Source organism: Miniopterus schreibersii (genome assembly GCF_964146895.1).
Source record: "Miniopterus schreibersii genome assembly, chromosome: 11".
Classification (NCBI taxonomy): Eukaryota; Metazoa; Chordata; class Mammalia; order Chiroptera; family Miniopteridae; genus Miniopterus; species Miniopterus schreibersii.
In genome coordinates this window covers 26516180-26535957 of record NC_138111.1, presented here as the reverse complement: position 1 = coordinate 26535957, position 19778 = coordinate 26516180, and the positions used below count along the sequence as shown (strand labels likewise).

Genomic DNA, 19778 nt, shown 5'->3' with positions numbered 1-19778 from the left:
TCCAGAACAGAATTTCAGAGAACAAAGGGGCTTAACCAGGGCTTAAGCTAAATGATGAAACTAGATCCACACAAGGGCCTGCTATATTGAAGCTTCAGAAAACTGGGGAAAAGAAGATTCAAAAGTTTCAGGGACAAAAACCAAAATAGATCATATACAAAGTCTTGGGAATCAGAGAGGCTTTAGATTTTTCCATAGCTACACTAGAAGCAAGAAGACCATGAAACTATGTCTTCAAAACTGAAAATTAGCCCGGCCCAGTGTGGCTCAGCGGTTGAACATTGACCTAGGATCCAGGAGATTGTGGTTTGATTCCCGGTCAGGGCACATGCCCGGGTTGTGGGCTTGATCCCTAGTGAGGGGCGTGCAGGAGGCAGCCGACCAATGTCTCTCTTATTATTGATGTTTCTATCTCTCTCTCCCTCTTCCTTCCTCTCTCTGAAATCAAGTAAAGATATATTTAAAAAACAAACAAACAAAACCTGAAAATTATTATCAACCTAGAATTCTGTACTTGGCCAAACTAGAATCAAGTGTGTGGATAGAATGCAGTCATTTATCAGACATACAAGCTCTCAAAAAACTTACCTCCTATTCATCCACACACTGGAGGATGTGTTCCACCAGAACAAGAAGGTAAACAAGAAAGAAATACTTAGGCCCTGGCGGTGTGGCTCAGTTTGTTGGAGTGTCGTGCTGTACAACAGAAGGTGGCTGGTTTGATTCCCTGTCAGGGCACATACCTGGGTTTCGGGTTCCATCCCCAGTCAGGGCACAAGCAGAAGATAACCGATTGATGTCTCTCTCTCACATCGATGTTCCTCTCTCTCCCTTCTCTCCCCCTCCCTCTCCATTCTTCTCTTTAAGATCAGTAAAAAGAAAGAAAGATAGAGGAATAGTTAGGATCTAGGGAATTGGGATACACTGTAAGATAGAGGCAAAGAGGATCCAAGACTAACAGTTGAGTTGGAGGCTGAGAAAGAAGCCAGTTCATAGTGGAGTGTGAAATGCAGACATCAAGAGGAATGTCTCCAAAAGGGAGACAGAGCAGGAGACAGATTAGTTGATATGTGTGAGCATGTTAAGAGGAGGTGAAGAGTGTCAGAGACTGTTGAGTTGACTTAGAGGAATAACTGCCTTTAAAAGATTTAACTTCAGGAAAAAACAGGTTCTAAAAGAAGGAAATGCAAGAATAGCTCCATGTATGGTTTAGCTGCAGAGCTGATACTCAGCCAGTGTGGCCATACTGGTTGTTAAGATACTAATATTTATATACTGATTGGTAAGTAACCACTACCCAGAGTGCCCTCCCTGTTCTCCTGTTATCTCCTATGAGCCCTAGGCACCTCCCTCTAGTCCCACCTCAAATCTATCATTAAAAGGATAATTATTAGCATGACGGGTCCCTAGAACCCGACTCACCTCTTGGCCTTGTTCTTATTGGTTGATGTACTAATTAAATACTTGTACATTACCTTAACTTAGTTGTGAATACTGTGTATTTACATAATAATAACCTAAATATTGATTTACTAAAATGATAAAATTATAACAGGATGCAGGAAGGAGAGATGTGTGGGGAAGAAAAGAATTATAGTAGAGCTAAATTCTACACAGTAGGAAGTCTATAGATAGTATCTGAAGCTGAAGAAAAAATTAAAGCTGTATAAACAATTAATTTAGGAATATAGAAAAAACAGCCAGAAGTGTTTAAAAGTGGTTCTTTCTGGGGAGTGGAAATGGGTGTGGGCAGGGGATTGCTGCTTTTCATGATATGCCTTGTAAAGCTAAAAAAATGTTTAAATTCTGAATGTCTGTTACATCAAGGAAAAAAAATTTAAACTGGAACATTATTTCAAAAAACAACTTTAATCTTCTAAACAACTTGATTTTCTTTTCTTGCAGTGGCAGTATGATCATCTCACAGCTACGTATCTTCTGCTTCTAGCCAAGAAGGCTCGGGGAAAACCAGTTCGTTTAAGGCTTCCTCCTTTTTCCTGGGGACAAGCCAGTGATACCCCGTTAAACGTCAAGGTAAATGTTAGAACCTTTTGTGTGAACACCTACTGCTCTTGCCATGTGCCCGCCCTGTTCATGAGTGGATACACCACTGGGAAAGTCAACTTTGCTAGTGTCAAGGAGCCAGAGGCAAGACATTTATGATTTAAATATTTTTGATGGGAAAAATGGGAAATTCTGAACTTGAACTCTAAAGTTTTGAATGTTAACATGGAGTTTTTAAAAAAATCCTCCCTCCCCCTGTGTTTTACAAAAGTAATTCCTGATTGTTGTAGAAAAAGTTTAAGCCACAGATAAGCTAAAGGAAAATAGTTTATCTATAAGTCTACTATCTATAGATAATATAATTTATATTTTACTGTGTCCTTAGGTTCTATTTTTAGTATGCTTATTTATATAATTTATGTACATTTAAGTGCTTTTAAAGGACACAGTATTGCTGAACTGTAGATAATTTTTAAAATTGTTGGGAGTAAGCCTATGAATATTGGACGTATACTTTATAGGACATGAAATATTTCAATGACTGTTTTGACACTCATTTATATTAAGGGCATAGGTTTTTGTTTGTTGAGCAGTAGCAATAGCTCATGCAGCTCAGCTTCTTTGTATGAATTAGTTGTGACCAAATTATTTTTTTCTACTTTGTTGTCTTTTTCTCACTTTCTTTTGTTATGAACATTTAGAACAGCAGAGAAGCTTTTTCTGTCTGGACCATGTCATCCTAAATGCTCACATTAGTCTCTTGTTTTCTTCCAAATACTTTGCCTGCTGTGTGTGGAACTTTGTAATTTAATCTTCTCTCAGATTTAATTCAGGTTGTAGTTTAAATGATTTAGCACTAGGAAACTGTACTTTTATTATTCTCAGAGATGGTTGGTCCTCTTTATGGAATCCAGTATGGCCTAAAGGATTATGTGGGTAAAGTGATTTTCCGCCCCTTACGTCTCAAAACTCTAAAAAAAAGTTAAAATGCAGGCCCCTCTTTTATGGTTTTTTATTGAATTCCCTTTAATGCTTCATTTAGATCTCTTTTTGTCACTTATCAGTTATGTGCTGCAGATATAGTTGGTCTTATGTCCACTCCAGACCTAACTTGTCTCTCTCCTTTCCTCCCCAGTTGGTCTTTGACCAAACTAAGAACTAAAAAGTGTTAGTGCAGGTTGTCTGTTGTGTAAAGAAATCTCTGAAGTGAGATAACCTTATTCCTGGAATAGTTTTTCTGCCGTGTTGTTCTTGGAGAGTTTTGTTGGGCTGGTGAATACCCCACGCCCAGGCAGATCTTTTATCCATGGGCTTTATGATCAGCCCATCAGCCATCCCGTCCACATCACCAAACTCTTTAAACTCTCAGACTCAACGTGGATACAGGAGCACACAAAAGCATGAGCTTTGCTTCTGATCATGGTCGTCTCAGAAAGGCTATAGATACTGTGTACTTAGAATAAACTCTTCAGCAAAAGTTTTAAATTCAAGATACCTCAGTTTAGAGGTCTGAGACATTTTCCTAAGCCATTGGATGAGCTGGTCTCAATTCATGTGTTTGTATGATTCATAAAGTATCGGAGTGGAAAAGATCTGGGAAGAGATTTACTCAACTTCCATCTAATGAGCATTTACCTAATAATTTAATTATTTGGGCATTCAATTCATATTATTGAATCAATTTTTATACCATATAGACATTTTAATGACAAGAACTGTAGTAGAAATCAGATTTTGGGTTCTTTTCTGATCTTTATGCAAAACATTGGGACTTGAATCAAGCCACATAAGCCTCTTCATACTATTTCCCCCTTTGATCGGATCACCTTTTTTCTTGGGGTTTTGTTTATAAGAAAGTAAGTAATCCTGAACTGTTAATCAGTAGATGGAACTTTCAGCAAAACAATACAATCTAATTCAAGAATCACAAAAGACCACATCATCATCAACATCATTAGCATTTTCAGGCCCCATGCTACACTTTTGGGAAACAAATCTCTGTGAAGTGTGGTACTTGGTTTCTAACAGTTGTTACACTACATATAGTAGATCAGCGACTTTCAGCCTTTTTCATCTCGTGGCACAGAAATGAATTACTAAAATGCTGTGGCACACCAAAAATATATTTTTTGCCGATCTGACAAAAACAAAAAAGGTATGCTTTTGCTTCAGCCACACCAGATTGGTATTGTTGAGTTGGCTGCTGTCAGTTTTTTGACAGTCTAGGGGAAAAGAGGTCAATGGCCCTGACTAAATAGTCAGGTACTGCATGTTTTAAAAGTTCTTGCCGCACACCAGTTGAAATTGCTGTAGTGGATGATTAGTGCCAGATAAAGGGGCTAGAGGTGTGCTCTGGGCTTTTGAGGATGGGAGTGATCGCCATGCGTGATCCAAACTGGACCCACAGTCAAGTTTGGGAAAATGGAAAAGAGCACAATATTCAGAGCAAGACGGATGTAATTAATTAGCAGAAGCTCAGGCTTGATATATGTGCTTGATATATCCTATTGACAGTGACTAGCCCTGTTTGGCAAAATGATGAGTTCAAGGAGGAGGAGAGTGAGGGGGCCAGAGAGCCCGTGAGCTGGAAGGGAGGGTGAGAGATTGGAGAGAACCTTGAAATCCCATGGCTCAGGGGTTAGACTTTACGCTCTGGGTAGTGGGAACCATGGATTTTTGAGCAAGACATGACACTGATATGACTGTAATTTTAAATAATTCACCCAGTGGTATATAGAATTGCCCAGTCAGATAAGTGTGTGCTGTTACTCTACTGTAACACCCATGACAGCGTCATTCATCCAGCACCGCACTTTCCCGCACTGAGCCTGGACTTAGCTGGAGTATTTTTCTCAGCTAGCACTCCATGCAGCTAGGGCTAGTCAGTGGCAATGGACAGTCCTGGAGAATCTGTCATTCCTGCTTGAGAGACCAGAGACCGTATTGTGTGTTTGAATAGTTTGAGTCTGAGAAGTTTTTTCCTTGGATGAGAACAGTGGCAGAGGGACTGGAAAAGAAGATGAGGTGTAAGAAATTCAAGTAAAATTGCTTGGCCAGGGTAACCAGGTGTTGAGGGCAAGGGAAGGAAGGAGAAATAAAAAACCCAGTCACACTCCATTGTCTTAGAATTTAAGGAGTATTTGGTATAACCTTAGTTTATAGACAGGAAGAATGAGGGAAAAGAAATGACTCTGGTGGTATTAGCCCAGGACCTCAAATATCCTGTCCCCAGGACATCGTCCATAAGGCTAATTTATTCCTAGTATAAATTGCTAACTACCCTGTGTGTTCTTACAACTAAGAAACCTGTATTTCAAAGTTGTTTCCCTTCCATCTTCTACTTTGTCAGAGCTTTTTATTTGTAGATTTTCAAAGGAGTTATTTGTCTGGCATTAGTGATCATCTCGTAATGACAAGCTAAGTAGTATGCTCTAAACATAAGAAAGTTCCAAGACTTGTTGCTTGAGAGTCAGAGATTCTCCATCTAATAATCTGAATTAAAATTTTTTTACTTCCTGTTTTCTGTACTGAATGGTAAGCTTCTTCAGTACACTCCCTCTCATTTGTTTCTGCTTCCAGGGCCTTGCCCTGTGCTGGGAATATACTATTTTAAAAATTGAATTATGATGCTTCTATTTTTGAATAGTCAAAGAACCTGAGTCTAGAAGATATGTCCACAAGTGATGAAAATTATGTGGCTGGATTAATAGACTATGAATGGTATGAAGACAATTTGTCAACAGATGTGGCTACTCCCCAAACACCACAGGTTGGTTAATTTTATTATTGCTTAAAGCAGAATATATTATCTCAGTTATAAAAACATCTAGGCTCTAGCATGCAATCTAGTATGTGTTTGCAAACTTAATGAATTCCTAAAACCACTGAAAGCATTAATGAGAGTCCTGGGCTGGTCGTTCAGTTGGTTAGAGTGTCGTACCGCTACACTGAGGTTTCGGGTTCGATCCTGGTCAGGGCACATATGAGAATCAACCAATGATTGCATAAATAAGTGGAACAACAAATTGATGTTTCTCTCTTTGTCTCTCTCCCTCTCACCCTCCCCCCCTTCCTCTCTGTCTCTAAAATCAATAAAAAAAGAAAGAAAACATTAATGAAAGATTATTGGAATATGAATGAATGGAATGCTCATTATTTCCAAGTTGAAGAAAGCCAAGATTCCATTATGGAACACTTTACTACTTGTCTCTCTTTTTTCTAATGAGGTATAATTTACATGTAGTTAAATACGCTATTTCAGTGTACAATTCTGTGTTTTGACAAATACATGCAGTTGTGTAACCACAGCCAAAATCAAGAACAGTTCTGTTGCCCCCAAATTCCCTCAGGCCCCTTTGTAGTCAACTCCCTCTCCCCCAACTCAGCATCTTCACCGGAAGATATATTTTCCTCTCCTTTTGAAAATCTTTTTATCCTACTTGGAGTTTGTTGAGCTTTTAGATGTACAGTTAATATTTTTCTTCCACTCTCTGAGGGGGCCACACAGAGTGTACTCCTTCCTTCACAGTGAAACACAGCAGCAGGTACCACACATCTTAATTTTATAATAGCTCTTCTATCAGGGTGACCAATTTCCTCATTCTTCCGTAGGCCAGTTTCCTCTTATGCTTGCCTCTTTGCATTCCCATACACATTTTAGAATCATCTTGACAAACTTCACATACTCAAAAATTGAAATTACGCCCAGTCGGGTGTGTCTCAGCAGTTGAGCATGGACCTGGGATCCAGGCGGTCAGGGTTCGATTCCCTGTCAGGGCACATGCCTGGGTTGCGGGCTCAATCCCCAGTCGGGGGCTTGCAGGAGGCAGCCGATCAATGACTCTCTCATCATTGACGTTTCTGTCTCTCTCTCCTTCTCCTTTCCTCTCTTTGAAATCAATAAAGATATATTTTTTAAAAAATTGAAATTACACTGAATTTAAGATTCAGATTGGGAAAAATTGCAATTTAGACCCTTAAATCCCCTGTCCATAAACATAGTACGCCTCTCCATTTATTAGCTTCTAGTTAATTGCCTTTAATAAAGTTTCTAAATTTCTCCAGAAAGATCTTACATACCTTTTATTAGATTTACTTCTAGGTACTTTTATTTTTTTATTTATATATATGTTTTTTAAACCCTCACCCGAAGATACGTTTTCATTGATTTTAGGGAGAGTGGAACAGGGAGAGAGAGAGAGAGAGAGAGAGAGGGAGAGAAAGAGATGTGAGAGAGAGAGTTGCCTCCCATACATGCCCCTACCAGGGATTGAACCCGCAGCCTTTTGGTGTACAGGACAATGCTCCAACTAACTGAGCCAGGGCTGACTGTATATTCTTTTGAGTGCTTTATATAGGGATTATATCATCTATGGATGACAGTTTTGTTTCTTTCAGTTCTATGCCTTTAATACCTTTTTCTTCTATTACTACATTTAGTAGTTCTAACAGGATAGCAGACATTCTGTGTTCTTCTCAATTATATAACAGACTCTGTGGGAATACTTTGAGGCTTGGACTAAGGATTGAGAGCTTGGGTTGTGTTGGATTCTACCATGCTTCTGGAAAACAACCAATTTAGGACTACTTTAAATTAAATTCTAGGCTTTCGATTTCGGGTACCCATGCACATAGTATGAATTTGGCCCCAGGGCCTATGTGAAGACTGTCCTGTGGTTACTTACAAATTATTATTATTATTATTTATTAACTTTTTTTTAGAGAGGGAGGAAGGGAGGAGAGAAAGAGGAGAAATATCAATATGAGAGAGAAATATTGATCAGTTGCATCTTGCACATGCCCCAACTGGGAATCAAATCTGCAACCTGGGTGTGTGCCCTGACCAGGAATTGAACCCGCCACCTTTGGTGTATGGGTCAACACTCCATCCAACTGAGCCTCTTATAGATTATTAAGGGAGAGGTTTTTTTCCTCCTCCAGGGCTAAGGCCAAGACCATTTGCAGGACATTTTTATATTTACTTCAATTTTTAAATTTTAGTTATAGCCTTTCATGGGAACTTTGGATGTAACTTACCACCTTGCATGGGTCTAAGGCTTCCATGGTGTTAAAACCTATGCCATAGGGTATCTGAGATAGTAGGTAGATGCCTGTAGGGCAGTGGGCTGTCTCATACTTGGTTACATTTCTGGATTCATGCTCCTGTTTTTAGTTGGACCTCTGAGGACTTTCCTAACTATTGTGCAAGCTCAACCGTAAGTTCAAAAGGATTAAAAAATATTTTATGGCAAACATTTCTGTTAGAGTATTTTAACATGGTTTTTCTGCACTAATTATCTACTAAACTTTTATTTTTAGTACATATTAAGAGACAAACCATGGTAATCTAGGTAATAAGAAGCAATTTTTAGGCATTTATTTGTGGTTATTCTCAATATTGCCTAGGACCTGGGTATGTTAGAATAAAAACTTAGCCTGAAACATGTTGGAAATTACCTGTCAATAGAACAGACTAAAGTGATCTACATGTACTAAAGAGAATGGAATATACATTTTCAAGTTCCTTGGTACTGCCAATAATATCCTTTTGATAGTATTTCGTTTTAGTAAAAATGGTACAAGGCAATTTGCAAATGATTAAAGCATGTTGTAAAGAAATTGACTTTTCTTCTTCCAGTGTGCTTTATCTAGCGATTTTTTTTTTTCCAGTTTGCCAAGCATTACACAGAATCAAATGGTTTGGAATCTAAATCATTAACTCCAGTTTTATGCAAAGCATCTGCCAATAAATTAAAGAACAAAGAGAATATATGTACTCCTAAGTCTGCTGTAAAGAATGAAGAGTGCTTTGTACTTCCAGAGCCAAAGACTCCAGTTAATAAGAACCAGCGTAAAAGAGAAATACTCACTACACCAAATCATTACACTACACCCTCGAAAGGTATTTGCGGAAACACGTTCAAAGTCCATTCTTCCTACCATGCTAAATAAATGTATATAGCAGGTCAGAGACTACCATTGCTCTCAGGAATTTCTAGAAGCCAGCTTACTTTTTTATTATATGTTATTTGCATTAGCTGAAATGAAAGCATATTAGTCAACTTCTGATTTTTCTCAAATGATAAGTTTTTCTCTTTTTTATTTATATGAAGTTGAATCACAGCATCATTGGATATCAAAGCTGAAAGGCAAGTTAGAGATCATTTAACCCACCTGCCTTTTTCAGAGCTGAGATTCAGATGAGTGAAGGTTTTGCCCAAGGTCATCCAGGTTTAGATTTTGTTTGTCCCTTTGCTCCCACTTATAATGACTAAACTGAAGTCTCTGCTGAGCCCTTCTTACTCATCTGGATCTCCAGTTCTGGTATCTGATTCTGCTCAGCCTTCTACTACTTCCCACACTCCAGCAGACAGAGTAAAGCTGTGATGCCCTTCCAGATATCTGTGTCCACATGTGACAGCTTTCATTGCCCTAGGTTTTCTCTCTTCAGCTTAATCATCACCAGTTATTTAAGCTGTTTACTTTATGACACCTCAGCATTTTTATTGCTGGCCTCATCTAAAAATTCTGTTTTCTCAGTGTGCCTCTTAAAACAGTGCCTAGAAGTGAACTCAGTCTTCTAGCTCTGGGTCTCAGCAGGATGAGATAGTGTCATGGGAGTAGAGACTGTCTGCTGTCTTTATTGCAGCATGGCATAGGATATAGGAGGGGCTATGTTCATTGTCTGGTACATCGTAGGTGCCTAATTCCTGGCATATATTGGGGGCCATATCTGTTGAATGGAGGAATGAATAAATTAGAGCCTAAAGAGATTTTATTGAATACGATCTAGTCTATGTCACTTTTTAAAATGACACCTAAACTTTATTAGCCTTTTCCCAGCAATTGTGACTTAGTCTTGTTATGTTAGGATCCTAACGAACACAAACTCTGAAACATTGTCATGTGGACTGCTGCTAAACCACATCCTGTCATTGTGCTTCCAGTTTGCTAATGGGGCTGATAGCCAGTTCCAGAGCTCTACTTAAATGTAAAGATATGAAAAATGTTGTCAGGATATTTGCTGGAAGTCCTGTTAATCACATTCTGTAGTTTATCAACTCAAATGACACTTTCCCTCAACTTTTGAGGCCACTTGGGAGTGATGAAGTTGATGATGATGAGTGTGGTTGTTATGAGGTTTCAGTGAGATAACATTTTCACATAGTAGGACCTCAATAGTATTTGCTATTGCATCTTTTCCCAGTGTGGGGTTTCTTCTGCTATTTCTCTTAATAAAGGTACAACATCCTTTGTGAGTGGCGTTGGGCAGGGAGATAAGATGGACCTTCAGCTCGTTCAGGGCTTTTTAAAAAAGAACCTTTGATGCTTATAGTCCTTTCTATTATTGATATTTTCTGCTTGTTATGTATTTCTGAAGGTTTTAAAATATGGATAGTTGAGAATTTATAATCTTAAAATATCATCAGTTTATATGACTTGTTCCTGTGAGAAAGATTATGTTGGTCAAAAGCTATTATTGGCCTTTTTTCTTAAAACATAAGAGCTGCCTATGGGAGCAAGTGTCTGAAACTCCGATTGATAGCTTCCATTAGTGCTTTGCATTTTGCTTTTGTTCTGAGTAATTTTTGACATAAACATTAATTTCATTTCTCTGAATCCTGTATAACCCAGTCAGTCACATTTGTTGAAGGATAACTATGTATGGTAGTCGATACTCTCCGTATACAAAGACGAAAACTGCTTTCGTAGATGCTGATTGATCTTATGTTCTTGTTCTTGTAGGACCAGTGAGAATAGGCAGAATAGTCATAAACCAAACCAAACCTCTGATCTCTTTTTAAAAACTCAATATCACATATTATAATGTGAATATTATTTCTAAAAGGTTATAACTTTTAGATCATGAATGAAAAGTTACTAATTACTGGTAACCAGAATAAAACACAAAATTCTGCAATAGGGGATATAAAAATAACCGAAGCTCACTCACTCCTCTTTAACAACTTTTGTCACGCTTTCATAGGGGACCATTCTCTTTGCCTAATGCAGCGATTTTCAACCAATGTGCCACAAGGATTTTGAAACATGCAATACCTGACTAGTCAGGGGCACTGACCTCTTTTCCCTTAGATTGTCAAATAAAAAAAATGACAGCCAACACAGCAATAGCCATGTGAATGCCCTGTTTTGAACCATAGATATATAGACCATAGAATAGAGTTGCATCTTATTGGTCATTTCACATAATAAAGTTGCATCTGATTGGTTAATCTTGGTATCAGAAATCCTTATATACAAGTATAGGCATCTGATTTTTTATTATTTATTTATTTATTTATTTATTTTGATTTTTTAAAAAGTTACTTTGGAGCAAAAAGGGTAGATAATTACTACTATTATTATTATTGGTAAATCAATCAATATTATACCTATTTTTTTTGTCAGATAGGCAAATATAATCTATTTTTTGGTGTGCCACAGAATTTTAGCAATTTGTGTGTGCCATGAGGTGACAAAAGCCGAAAATCGCTGGCTTAATGAGTTGAATTGAGCTATGAATTGAATTAACACCTCTCAGTACTGTTTCAATTAAAGGCATAAATTGGGTCCTTGTATAAATACAGATTGACTCTCATTAATAGAGAGTAGAATCATTAATCACAAAATCTGTATTTATGTGATCTATTTAGATCTGTCATGATATTTATAATAAAATCATAAGCATGGCCTTAGTTTTGCAGTGAAGAAAAAGGAGAGCCACACTTGCAAAGCAAAATGATTTTGTTTTTCTTATAAATCACACAGAAACATTTATTTACAGAATTATAGCCTTAGCATCACGGGTGAAGTGATTACAATATTTCTGAGTCAGTGAATGGGGTAATGAATGCATTCTTGATAGAAAACTTGAAACCATAGTATGTCAACTACATTTGGGTCGTGTTGTTTTTCTAATAGTCAGAAACCAGTGCCTGAAGGAAACCCCAGTTAAAATGCCAGTAAATTCAGCAGGAGCAGAGAAGTTAATGACAGGTGTCATTAGCCCTGAGAGGCGGTAAGTGTTCTGTTTTTTAGACTCTTTGATCTTTAGTATGTGTAGCCAGATTTCCTTTTTTCATATATGATAAACCCGATTAAGGCAAACCATCATATAGATTCTATCAGACTGTAGGAACGTCTGTATGAGGATGGTCTTTGGCCATTACTGGAGCTGTTTCCACTGCCTTCCTCATGGGGTAGAATTGTGAAATTCATCAGTGGAACGACTGGTACCTTAACCTAAAGTACAGCTGGCTGGGAAGACAGCAGCTTTGGCCCCAGCCACGTAGTGTTTTCTCTGAGGCTCATCTTTCTCTATACATTTGCCAGTAGAGCATAGACATCCACGAACAGATAGCAGTTGCTCAAAATCGTAAAGATTCTGAAAGGTATTTCAAAGAAAACCCACTTGTATATGAATGATCTGCAGCATAAGTGACCTTTCATTGTCTTTTATAGTTACTTTTTTAAGCAGGATCTATTTTGAGGACAACTGAGGGAATTGGAATGTGAACTAGATATTAGATGATACTATGACATCATTAATTTTCTTGATGTCATAATAGTATTGTGGTGATGCAGGAAGATGTCCTTATTTATTGGCAATGTTTGCTGAAGTGTTTCAGAGTGAAGTGTCACGTCTTCAGATGGCTCAGCAAAGCTGTACATATATTTAATGTATTATCTATCTACATGCATAGAAAAAGCAAATGTGTCAAAATAGTCACAATTGTTCATTGTATCATTTGTTCAACTTTTTTGTATATTTGACTGAAAAAAAAGGTAGGGAAAAAATACTTTTGCCAAGTGGCGTTTGGCTGGGGGGAATGGGGGGGACTACATTCCAGTGGGAGATGACTTGTTTGCTTCCTGAGGAATGAGATGAGCTGGCCCTGGGAGACCTGAATGAGGCATCCCTAGCAAATGGGACTAAAGCGCTGCCTGTGAGGGCCCCAGTGGGCAGGAGGCCTAGCTCTGCTCATGGGTGATTTGTGTTTTTTTTATAGGTGTCGCTCAGTGGAACTGGATCTCAACCAAGCACATGTAGAGGATACTCCAAAAAGAAAAGGAACCAAAGTGTTTGGCAGCCTTGAGAGGGGGTTGGATAAGGTTATCACTGTGCTTACCAGGAGTAAAAGGAAGGGCTGTGCCAAAGATGGGCCAAGAAGACTAAAGGTAAGCTGACTAAATCTTTAATGGGGATTTCAGGAGGTGACTGCTAACTGGACTACTTTTTTTTAAAGAAAAGTACTGAGTGAATCGAATAGTATTTTTTATTTACTTATTTTAGCATTTAGTTAATATTTTTGAGCACCTAAAATAAGCGTGTTACTATGCAATGGGCTCTGAGAATGCAGAGATAAATTAGATACGGCCGCCCCTTTCAAGGAGCAAATAACTGTAATTCAGACATTCAGGTTTGGGTAGAGGGGTTAATCACAGAGGCAACATGGAGGTGCAGAAGCATGGGGCATCTGTGAGGAACTGCCTTTAGGAGGGGACTTGAGCTCAGTTGTCACATGGAAGAGTCCCTGACACATGGATACCCTTGTAGGCCCTCACAGAGTATTTGAGTGAGTGGAAGTTGATGTGAACTTTGCGTGTGGTGTGTGCCTGAAGGAATAGTGAGCGGCAGACTGGGAAGGTAGGCTGGCCAAGGGGTTTGGGCCCATTTACCAGACTTATTATGCTTTAGAAGGTTGAATGTATCAGTGGTGTGGACACTGCATTTGGTGAGAAAGGAAAAGAAAAAGTTATTAGTAGGTATAAGTACTTCTTATTGTCTTGGGCTCTCTCTGAGCTTTCATTCAAACTTCTAATGAAGCCATTTTTGTTTGGCGAGGTAAGAGGTGAGGGGTGAATGAGACGCAGCCCATGTCCTCGAGGAGCTCAGGGTGGCGGTGGAAGCAAGCAGGGGCGTTGTTGCTCGGACACAGCTCAGTGTGGTAATCAAAACATGTTCAAGAAGGGCGGGCCCCGGGGGCAGGAGAAGATGGTAGTGTTCCCTGTGATTGGGGACTGGGTCCTTGTTTAGTTTTTGCACTGAGTCTCTCATTTGGAGCAAATCAGGGTAGGTTCAGGGAAGGAAAAGGCTGAGCTATTGGGCAGAAGGGTGCTTCAGGGGAGAATGTTCTGAGATCCCACATATGTCCTGTCTTCAAGTGGAAGACGAGAGGACTTACCCATTAATATTTGTTGCCTTGTTGAACTTGTATAATACACTGAGAAGTTTTATGTTACATATGACTGTTTACTAGGCATATTTTATCCTTTTATTCTGAGATTTTTCTGGTTGGAGAGTGTTGTAAAGTATTCCAAATCCTGACATGGGGATTAAGAAAACCGTAACACCATTTCCCTGAAAAACACTAAATAAAATTAAGGAAACTTGTCCAATTATATATAATGGAAAGCGAGGCAGTTATCAAATACTAATGGATAAAGTCGGATTAATTATTTTACAAAAGGAATCACTTAAGTTGTGATTTGAAAGTGTTCAGTTTATTATTACCTTGACAAAGCCTGTTTAGTTTGGTGAAAAAGCCCTGGATTGGGACCCAGGAGACAGAGGGTCCCATTGTAGCTGTGCCACTTGTTCCTTTTATAACTTAAAGCTGAGGTTCCCAAACTCCAGTCATGTAGCATCCTCCTTCATCTCAGCATCTCAGCATATCATCTGTTCTATTATTTATCTGGTATTTTCTTTACATTGACTTTTTTCTTAAAGAACAGATTTATAGACGTATAATTGACATAAGAAAAACTGCACATATTACAAATGTACAATTAACATACTTTTAGTATTATATATGCACCTATGAAACCATCACCACCATCAAGATGACTTTTCAGAAACACATTTATTTAAAAGGAAACTATATTTATTAGTTTTTGCTAATTATATTTTTCTAAATCAGATTGGGAAAAATAAGTCAATATTAAAATAAAAAGATTTCTCTGTGTATCACCCAGCATTATCTTGTATGTCTCCAGTGACAGTGTATATCACATTTTGGGAAACCCCGCCTGAAGGAATGTGTATCTCTTCTTTGGGCCATAGGTTCTTTTTTTTTTTTTTTTAAACTATATCTTTATTGATTTCAGAGAGAGGAAGGGAGAGGGAGAGAGAGAGATAGAAACATCAATGATGAGAGAGTCATTGATCAGCTGCCTCCTGCACGCCCCCGACTGGGGATCGAGCCCGCAACCCGGGCATGTGCCCTGACCGGGAATCGAACCCCAATTGCCTGGATCCTAGGTGGATGCTCAACCGCTGAGCCATGCCTGGCCGGGCTGGGTCATACGTTCTTAATTTGACAAGTAAAGTAGTTGGGTCTTTTTCAAACTCAGCGTCTTGTTATTTATAAAAACTGAAATCTGAAAGGCATAGAAAGCATGATTTTGTTTGAGTGAAGGTACTGCTAGGAAGTCAGGGATTTCTGTCTGTTCCTAGGACCTACTAAAACTGCCTGGCACATAGTAAGCCTTCAGTAAATAGTTGTTGAGTGAATGGATGCATGGCTAGGTAACAATTAGGAATGAAATTATCTGAGAACTGTGCTGTCAGTGAATGAGAAAAATAACTTGACATTACTTTTTAAACAGGAATACTTGTTATATTCTCACATTCTCAGACAGAGTTGTCATAGAATCATCTCCTGAGATTCTATAATATTTTTAAAATAATCAAGAAAGAGTTAAGGAAACATATCCAACTATATACAAATGAAAATTTCTAGGACGTTTGTTTCATCTTCCCACAGTTTACATTTCAGGACAGTTCATGCCTCTGTCACAGTGTAGGAAGGGAGAAACAGGTAAAGTTCAAACAAGTAGACATTATTTCATATTTATTTCTTTAAAAAGATTGGTAGGAGAGGAAGATGAAAGTATTAAAGTAATGATACAGTTACTAATAAGCACGATTTCTCCAAGCTTTCCCAGTGCCATCTTAATACAGTTTACCAAGAGTGGGTTGTAAATTCTTTCAGTATTTTTCTTGAAATATTTTCATTTGAAATGGTACTATATTGAGGAGGTTTGGATCTCTAAATCAGCTAGGATGATCTTTGTGTTGATATAAAGATTTACTTCTCTCCCCTTCTTTTTTAAGCTTCACTATAATGTGACTACAACCAGATTAGTGAATCCAGACCAACTCTTGAATGAAATAATGTCTGTTCTCCCAGAGAAGCACGTTGACTTTGTACGAAAGGGGTAAGAAGCACACTGATAGGCTGTTGGATTTATTACTTGATATCTTTGGAGCTTTGAGAAAACACGGGTTGATTCTTTTCTCCCACCTCATTCCAAAAAGCTTTTGTGGTAGTGTCATTGTTCATAATTTATTCTCTTTTGTTTTACATGAGCTATAGACATTTTTTAAGTGCCGATACTGTCACCACTTTAAAAATTGGACTTCTCAAAATGGGAAAATCTGAACTTCTTCCAGTTTTCTTTCACATCCTACTTTTCTTTTTTTTAAATATATCTTTATTGATTTCAGAGAGAGGAAAGGAGAGGGAGAAAGAAAGACAGAAAGATCAATGATGAGAGAGTCATTGATCGAGCCCACAACCCGGGCATGTGCCCTGACCGGGAATCGAACCCTGATCACCTGGATCCTAGGTCGATGCTCAACCGCTGAGCCATGCCCGGCCGGGCTACATCCTACTTTTCTTTGATGTTCTACTTTACAATAATGTTTATAAATTGTAACCTAAATTTATGAGGCACCTCAAACAAATCAAGGTTTTATAGGGACTTGTTCTCTTTATGACTTGCTATTTTACAGGATTGGGTTTTCAGTACTTCAGGAAGCCATTCACCTTAACTCCTTCCCACTGTTGAGTGAACTGCCCTCAAAACCTCCGTGGTTATGATCTCATGGCCTGAATAGCCTGACCTCTTCTGGTTACCTAGGATGTTCATATTTCTAAGCATTTCCACTCAGTTATGTCTCTTTAAGATTTTATTATTAACACAGCTAAGAAGAGCCACTAATATTTAACAAAAACGTTTAAATAGAGTAGTCAATCTAGAGTCAAGATTTTAAGAAACAATCTTTTGCACAAATGATCTTACTTCTCACTCTCTGTACGCATTGGCAAGCATTCCTTACGTGACTTTTGGCTTTCTTCCTTAGGTGTCGTTACAACACATCTAACTCCCTCTGACCTGCCTTTCGTGCTTGGGGTGTAGCCATGGTTTCAGATCCTCTGACCAAATCTACATCAGAAAGCTTTCAGTTATCTTTCCTTCACCATCTGATCTCTATCAGGTCACCAACTGGCTGTTAACCAATAATTTGTTCTCCTAACTTCCTGGTCAACCACAGGAGGTCTTTGCTTTTTAAATTTGTTAAAATATGTCTTTATTGGTTTTAGAGAGAGGAAGGGAGAGGGAGAGAGAGGGAGAGAAACATCAGTGATGAGAGAGTCATTGCTCAGCTGCCTCCTGCACGCCCCCGACTGGGGATCGAGCCTGCAACCCGAGCATGTGCCCTGCCCAGGAATTGAACCGCGATCTGGATCCTGGGTCGGTGCTCAGCCGCTGAGCCAGCCCGGCTGGGCCTTGATCCACTTTTTACCTTCTCTGTTTTTACCTTCCTTGTTTTTCAGTGGCATTATTATGTATCTAATTCTCATTAGATATTACTAATCTCAGCTACAGTCCCTATTATCTTTTTCCAATCTGAAAGAATTACTTTTTCTCTTTCATGTGACTAAATTTCTCTGCTTCATCTTCCCGCCAGGAACCGTAACTACAGGCACTCCTTAGGCATTTCTGATATTGACTACTTATTTTTAAGAGACAAAGCCCCAAAACACATAACTTAGTGAGGAAAATAATAATATTCTGTGAAACCTCATAATACATAACAGATACAAATAATAAATGTCTTTACATTTCTGCGAAACAGTGCCTAATTGTGTGCCCCTAAATATTCAGGTAACTGAAATTTAAAATTAATCCTGGATATTGTTTATGTTTATTGAAGATCAGTAAAACAATGAAATAAAACTAAAATATAATGTAAACTAATTAAAAACTGATTTACATGAATTCAATTTATGTAGCTTTTCAGAAACGTACCTGTTTCTTAAGATATGTTTAAGGCTTCATTTAGTCTGAGCCTTTCCATTGTCAGAGTAGTTAACATGGCAGCTCTGATTATATATGCTGAACGTTTCAACCATGGGAATATACCACCTCCTTGGGCTTTCTTTTATCACTCTGCCATAAAATGATGCAACGATCGTAACTTCTTATTACTATTGGAGAAACCTCAAAAACGTGTCTTTCTGACAGGTTGGTTGGCTTCAGCCTTATTTATATGAAAGACAGAAGTTTCTGATGAGGTACATGCAAAAAAATATTCTTAATCTTCCCTGAGCTTTCCTTTGTGGTGAACATTGTGGAATTGGCCTAATGTTCACGGATTATGCTGTTGAAAGAGTTGCATAAAAGGATGCCAGAAGATTTCTTGAGCGTGAATGGCATGTCTAGCTATGAAAGAAGGGCTTTTCTTTGGAGCAAGGGAGAATTCTGGTAAAGCCTTTTCATCTTTATTCTTTCTTAAGATCCTAGTTCAGCTTCTGGGAAAACACCAGTCATACTCCATCACAAACGCATAGCGAGGTCATTTGGAAACTGTGAGCAGTAATATATTGCTTAATAGGAAATAATGGCTTATTTTCTCCACTGGCCTCCAAGAGGCTTAGCAACCTCTCGTATTATACAGAATATTCATGGTTCTCCTACTAACTGGCCTCTTATCTTCTTTTTCACAGCTATACACTGAAGTGTCAAACGCAGTCAGATTTTGGCAAAGTGACAATGCAGTTTGAACTAGAAGTATGCCAGCTTCAAAAACCCGATGTGGTGGGTATCAGGAGGCAGCGGCTTAAGGGTGATGCCTGGGTTTACAAGAGATTAGTGGAAGACATCCTGTCTAGCTGCAAGGTGTAATTGGTGGGTGGTTCCCATGCTGCTGGATGAGTGTGGGTGCGATACAGAGACCAGTGTGGTTGGTTTGATTTTCAGAGTCCATTGGAACAACAAACTCGTTTCTAAAGAGCTATATTAAAGACAAATATATTTTTGCTTTTAAACAAAAGATATTATTTTGTGGATGAATCTAAGGTCAGCCCATCTGCCATTATCTGTTCTGTCTTTTTAAATCATGTGGCTCTGTGTATTAATAACTGTTGACTTTCCTAGATTCGCTTCCATATGTGAATGTAAGCTCTTAACTATGTCTCCTTTTAATGTGTAATTTCTTTCTGAAATAAAACCATTTGTGACTATAGCAGGCTTCTCCTCCTCTTTGTATTTGATTTTGATTCAAATAAAACCTCAAATGGCTTCCTGACTATTAAGTAGAGACTATTTGGAGTATGTTTTATCTGTTATCAAATATGCCTTGGGCAGAAAAACAGATAAGAATTCATTTGCATAATTTTTTCCTGTCTCTGATTTAAGTAGGATTTATTGAGATCGTTAACTAAGTCACAGCTGTGGTTACCAGAGTTAAACAACACATTTAATATGTTGAATAAAAGAGTATTGACTTCAGTAAGTGTGTTCGGTCAACAATGATAAGTATCTGAACTATGAACCTCCATGAAATGTTACTTTATGGTAATTTTTCTTAAGTCTCAATGTTGGCCTCAAATTTGTATTTTTATTTCATTTTAGTGGTCTCTAAAGGCCAGCACTCAAGTTATATTTGTATGGATTTTACCAATTAAACTAGTTGGAGAAAAAAT

General features: G+C 38.3%; 1 protein-coding gene across 1 annotated transcript in view; it reads left to right on the top strand.

Moving 5' to 3' along the window:
- The window catches only part of MELK (maternal embryonic leucine zipper kinase), a 59203-nt gene extending 39885 nt beyond the window's left edge, over nucleotides 1-19318 (top strand). Inside the window, exons 12-18 of the mRNA XM_081150994.1 lie at nucleotides 1906-2034; nucleotides 5651-5773; nucleotides 8674-8905; nucleotides 11926-12022; nucleotides 13014-13182; nucleotides 16121-16224; nucleotides 18801-19318. Coding sequence (XP_081007120.1) covers nucleotides 1906-2034; nucleotides 5651-5773; nucleotides 8674-8905; nucleotides 11926-12022; nucleotides 13014-13182; nucleotides 16121-16224; nucleotides 18801-18978 — 1032 coding nt within the window. The 3' untranslated portion in view covers nucleotides 18979-19318. The remainder of the gene's footprint in view (nucleotides 1-1905; nucleotides 2035-5650; nucleotides 5774-8673; nucleotides 8906-11925; nucleotides 12023-13013; nucleotides 13183-16120; nucleotides 16225-18800) is intronic.
- The last annotated feature ends 460 nt before the right edge of the window (nucleotides 19319-19778 follow it).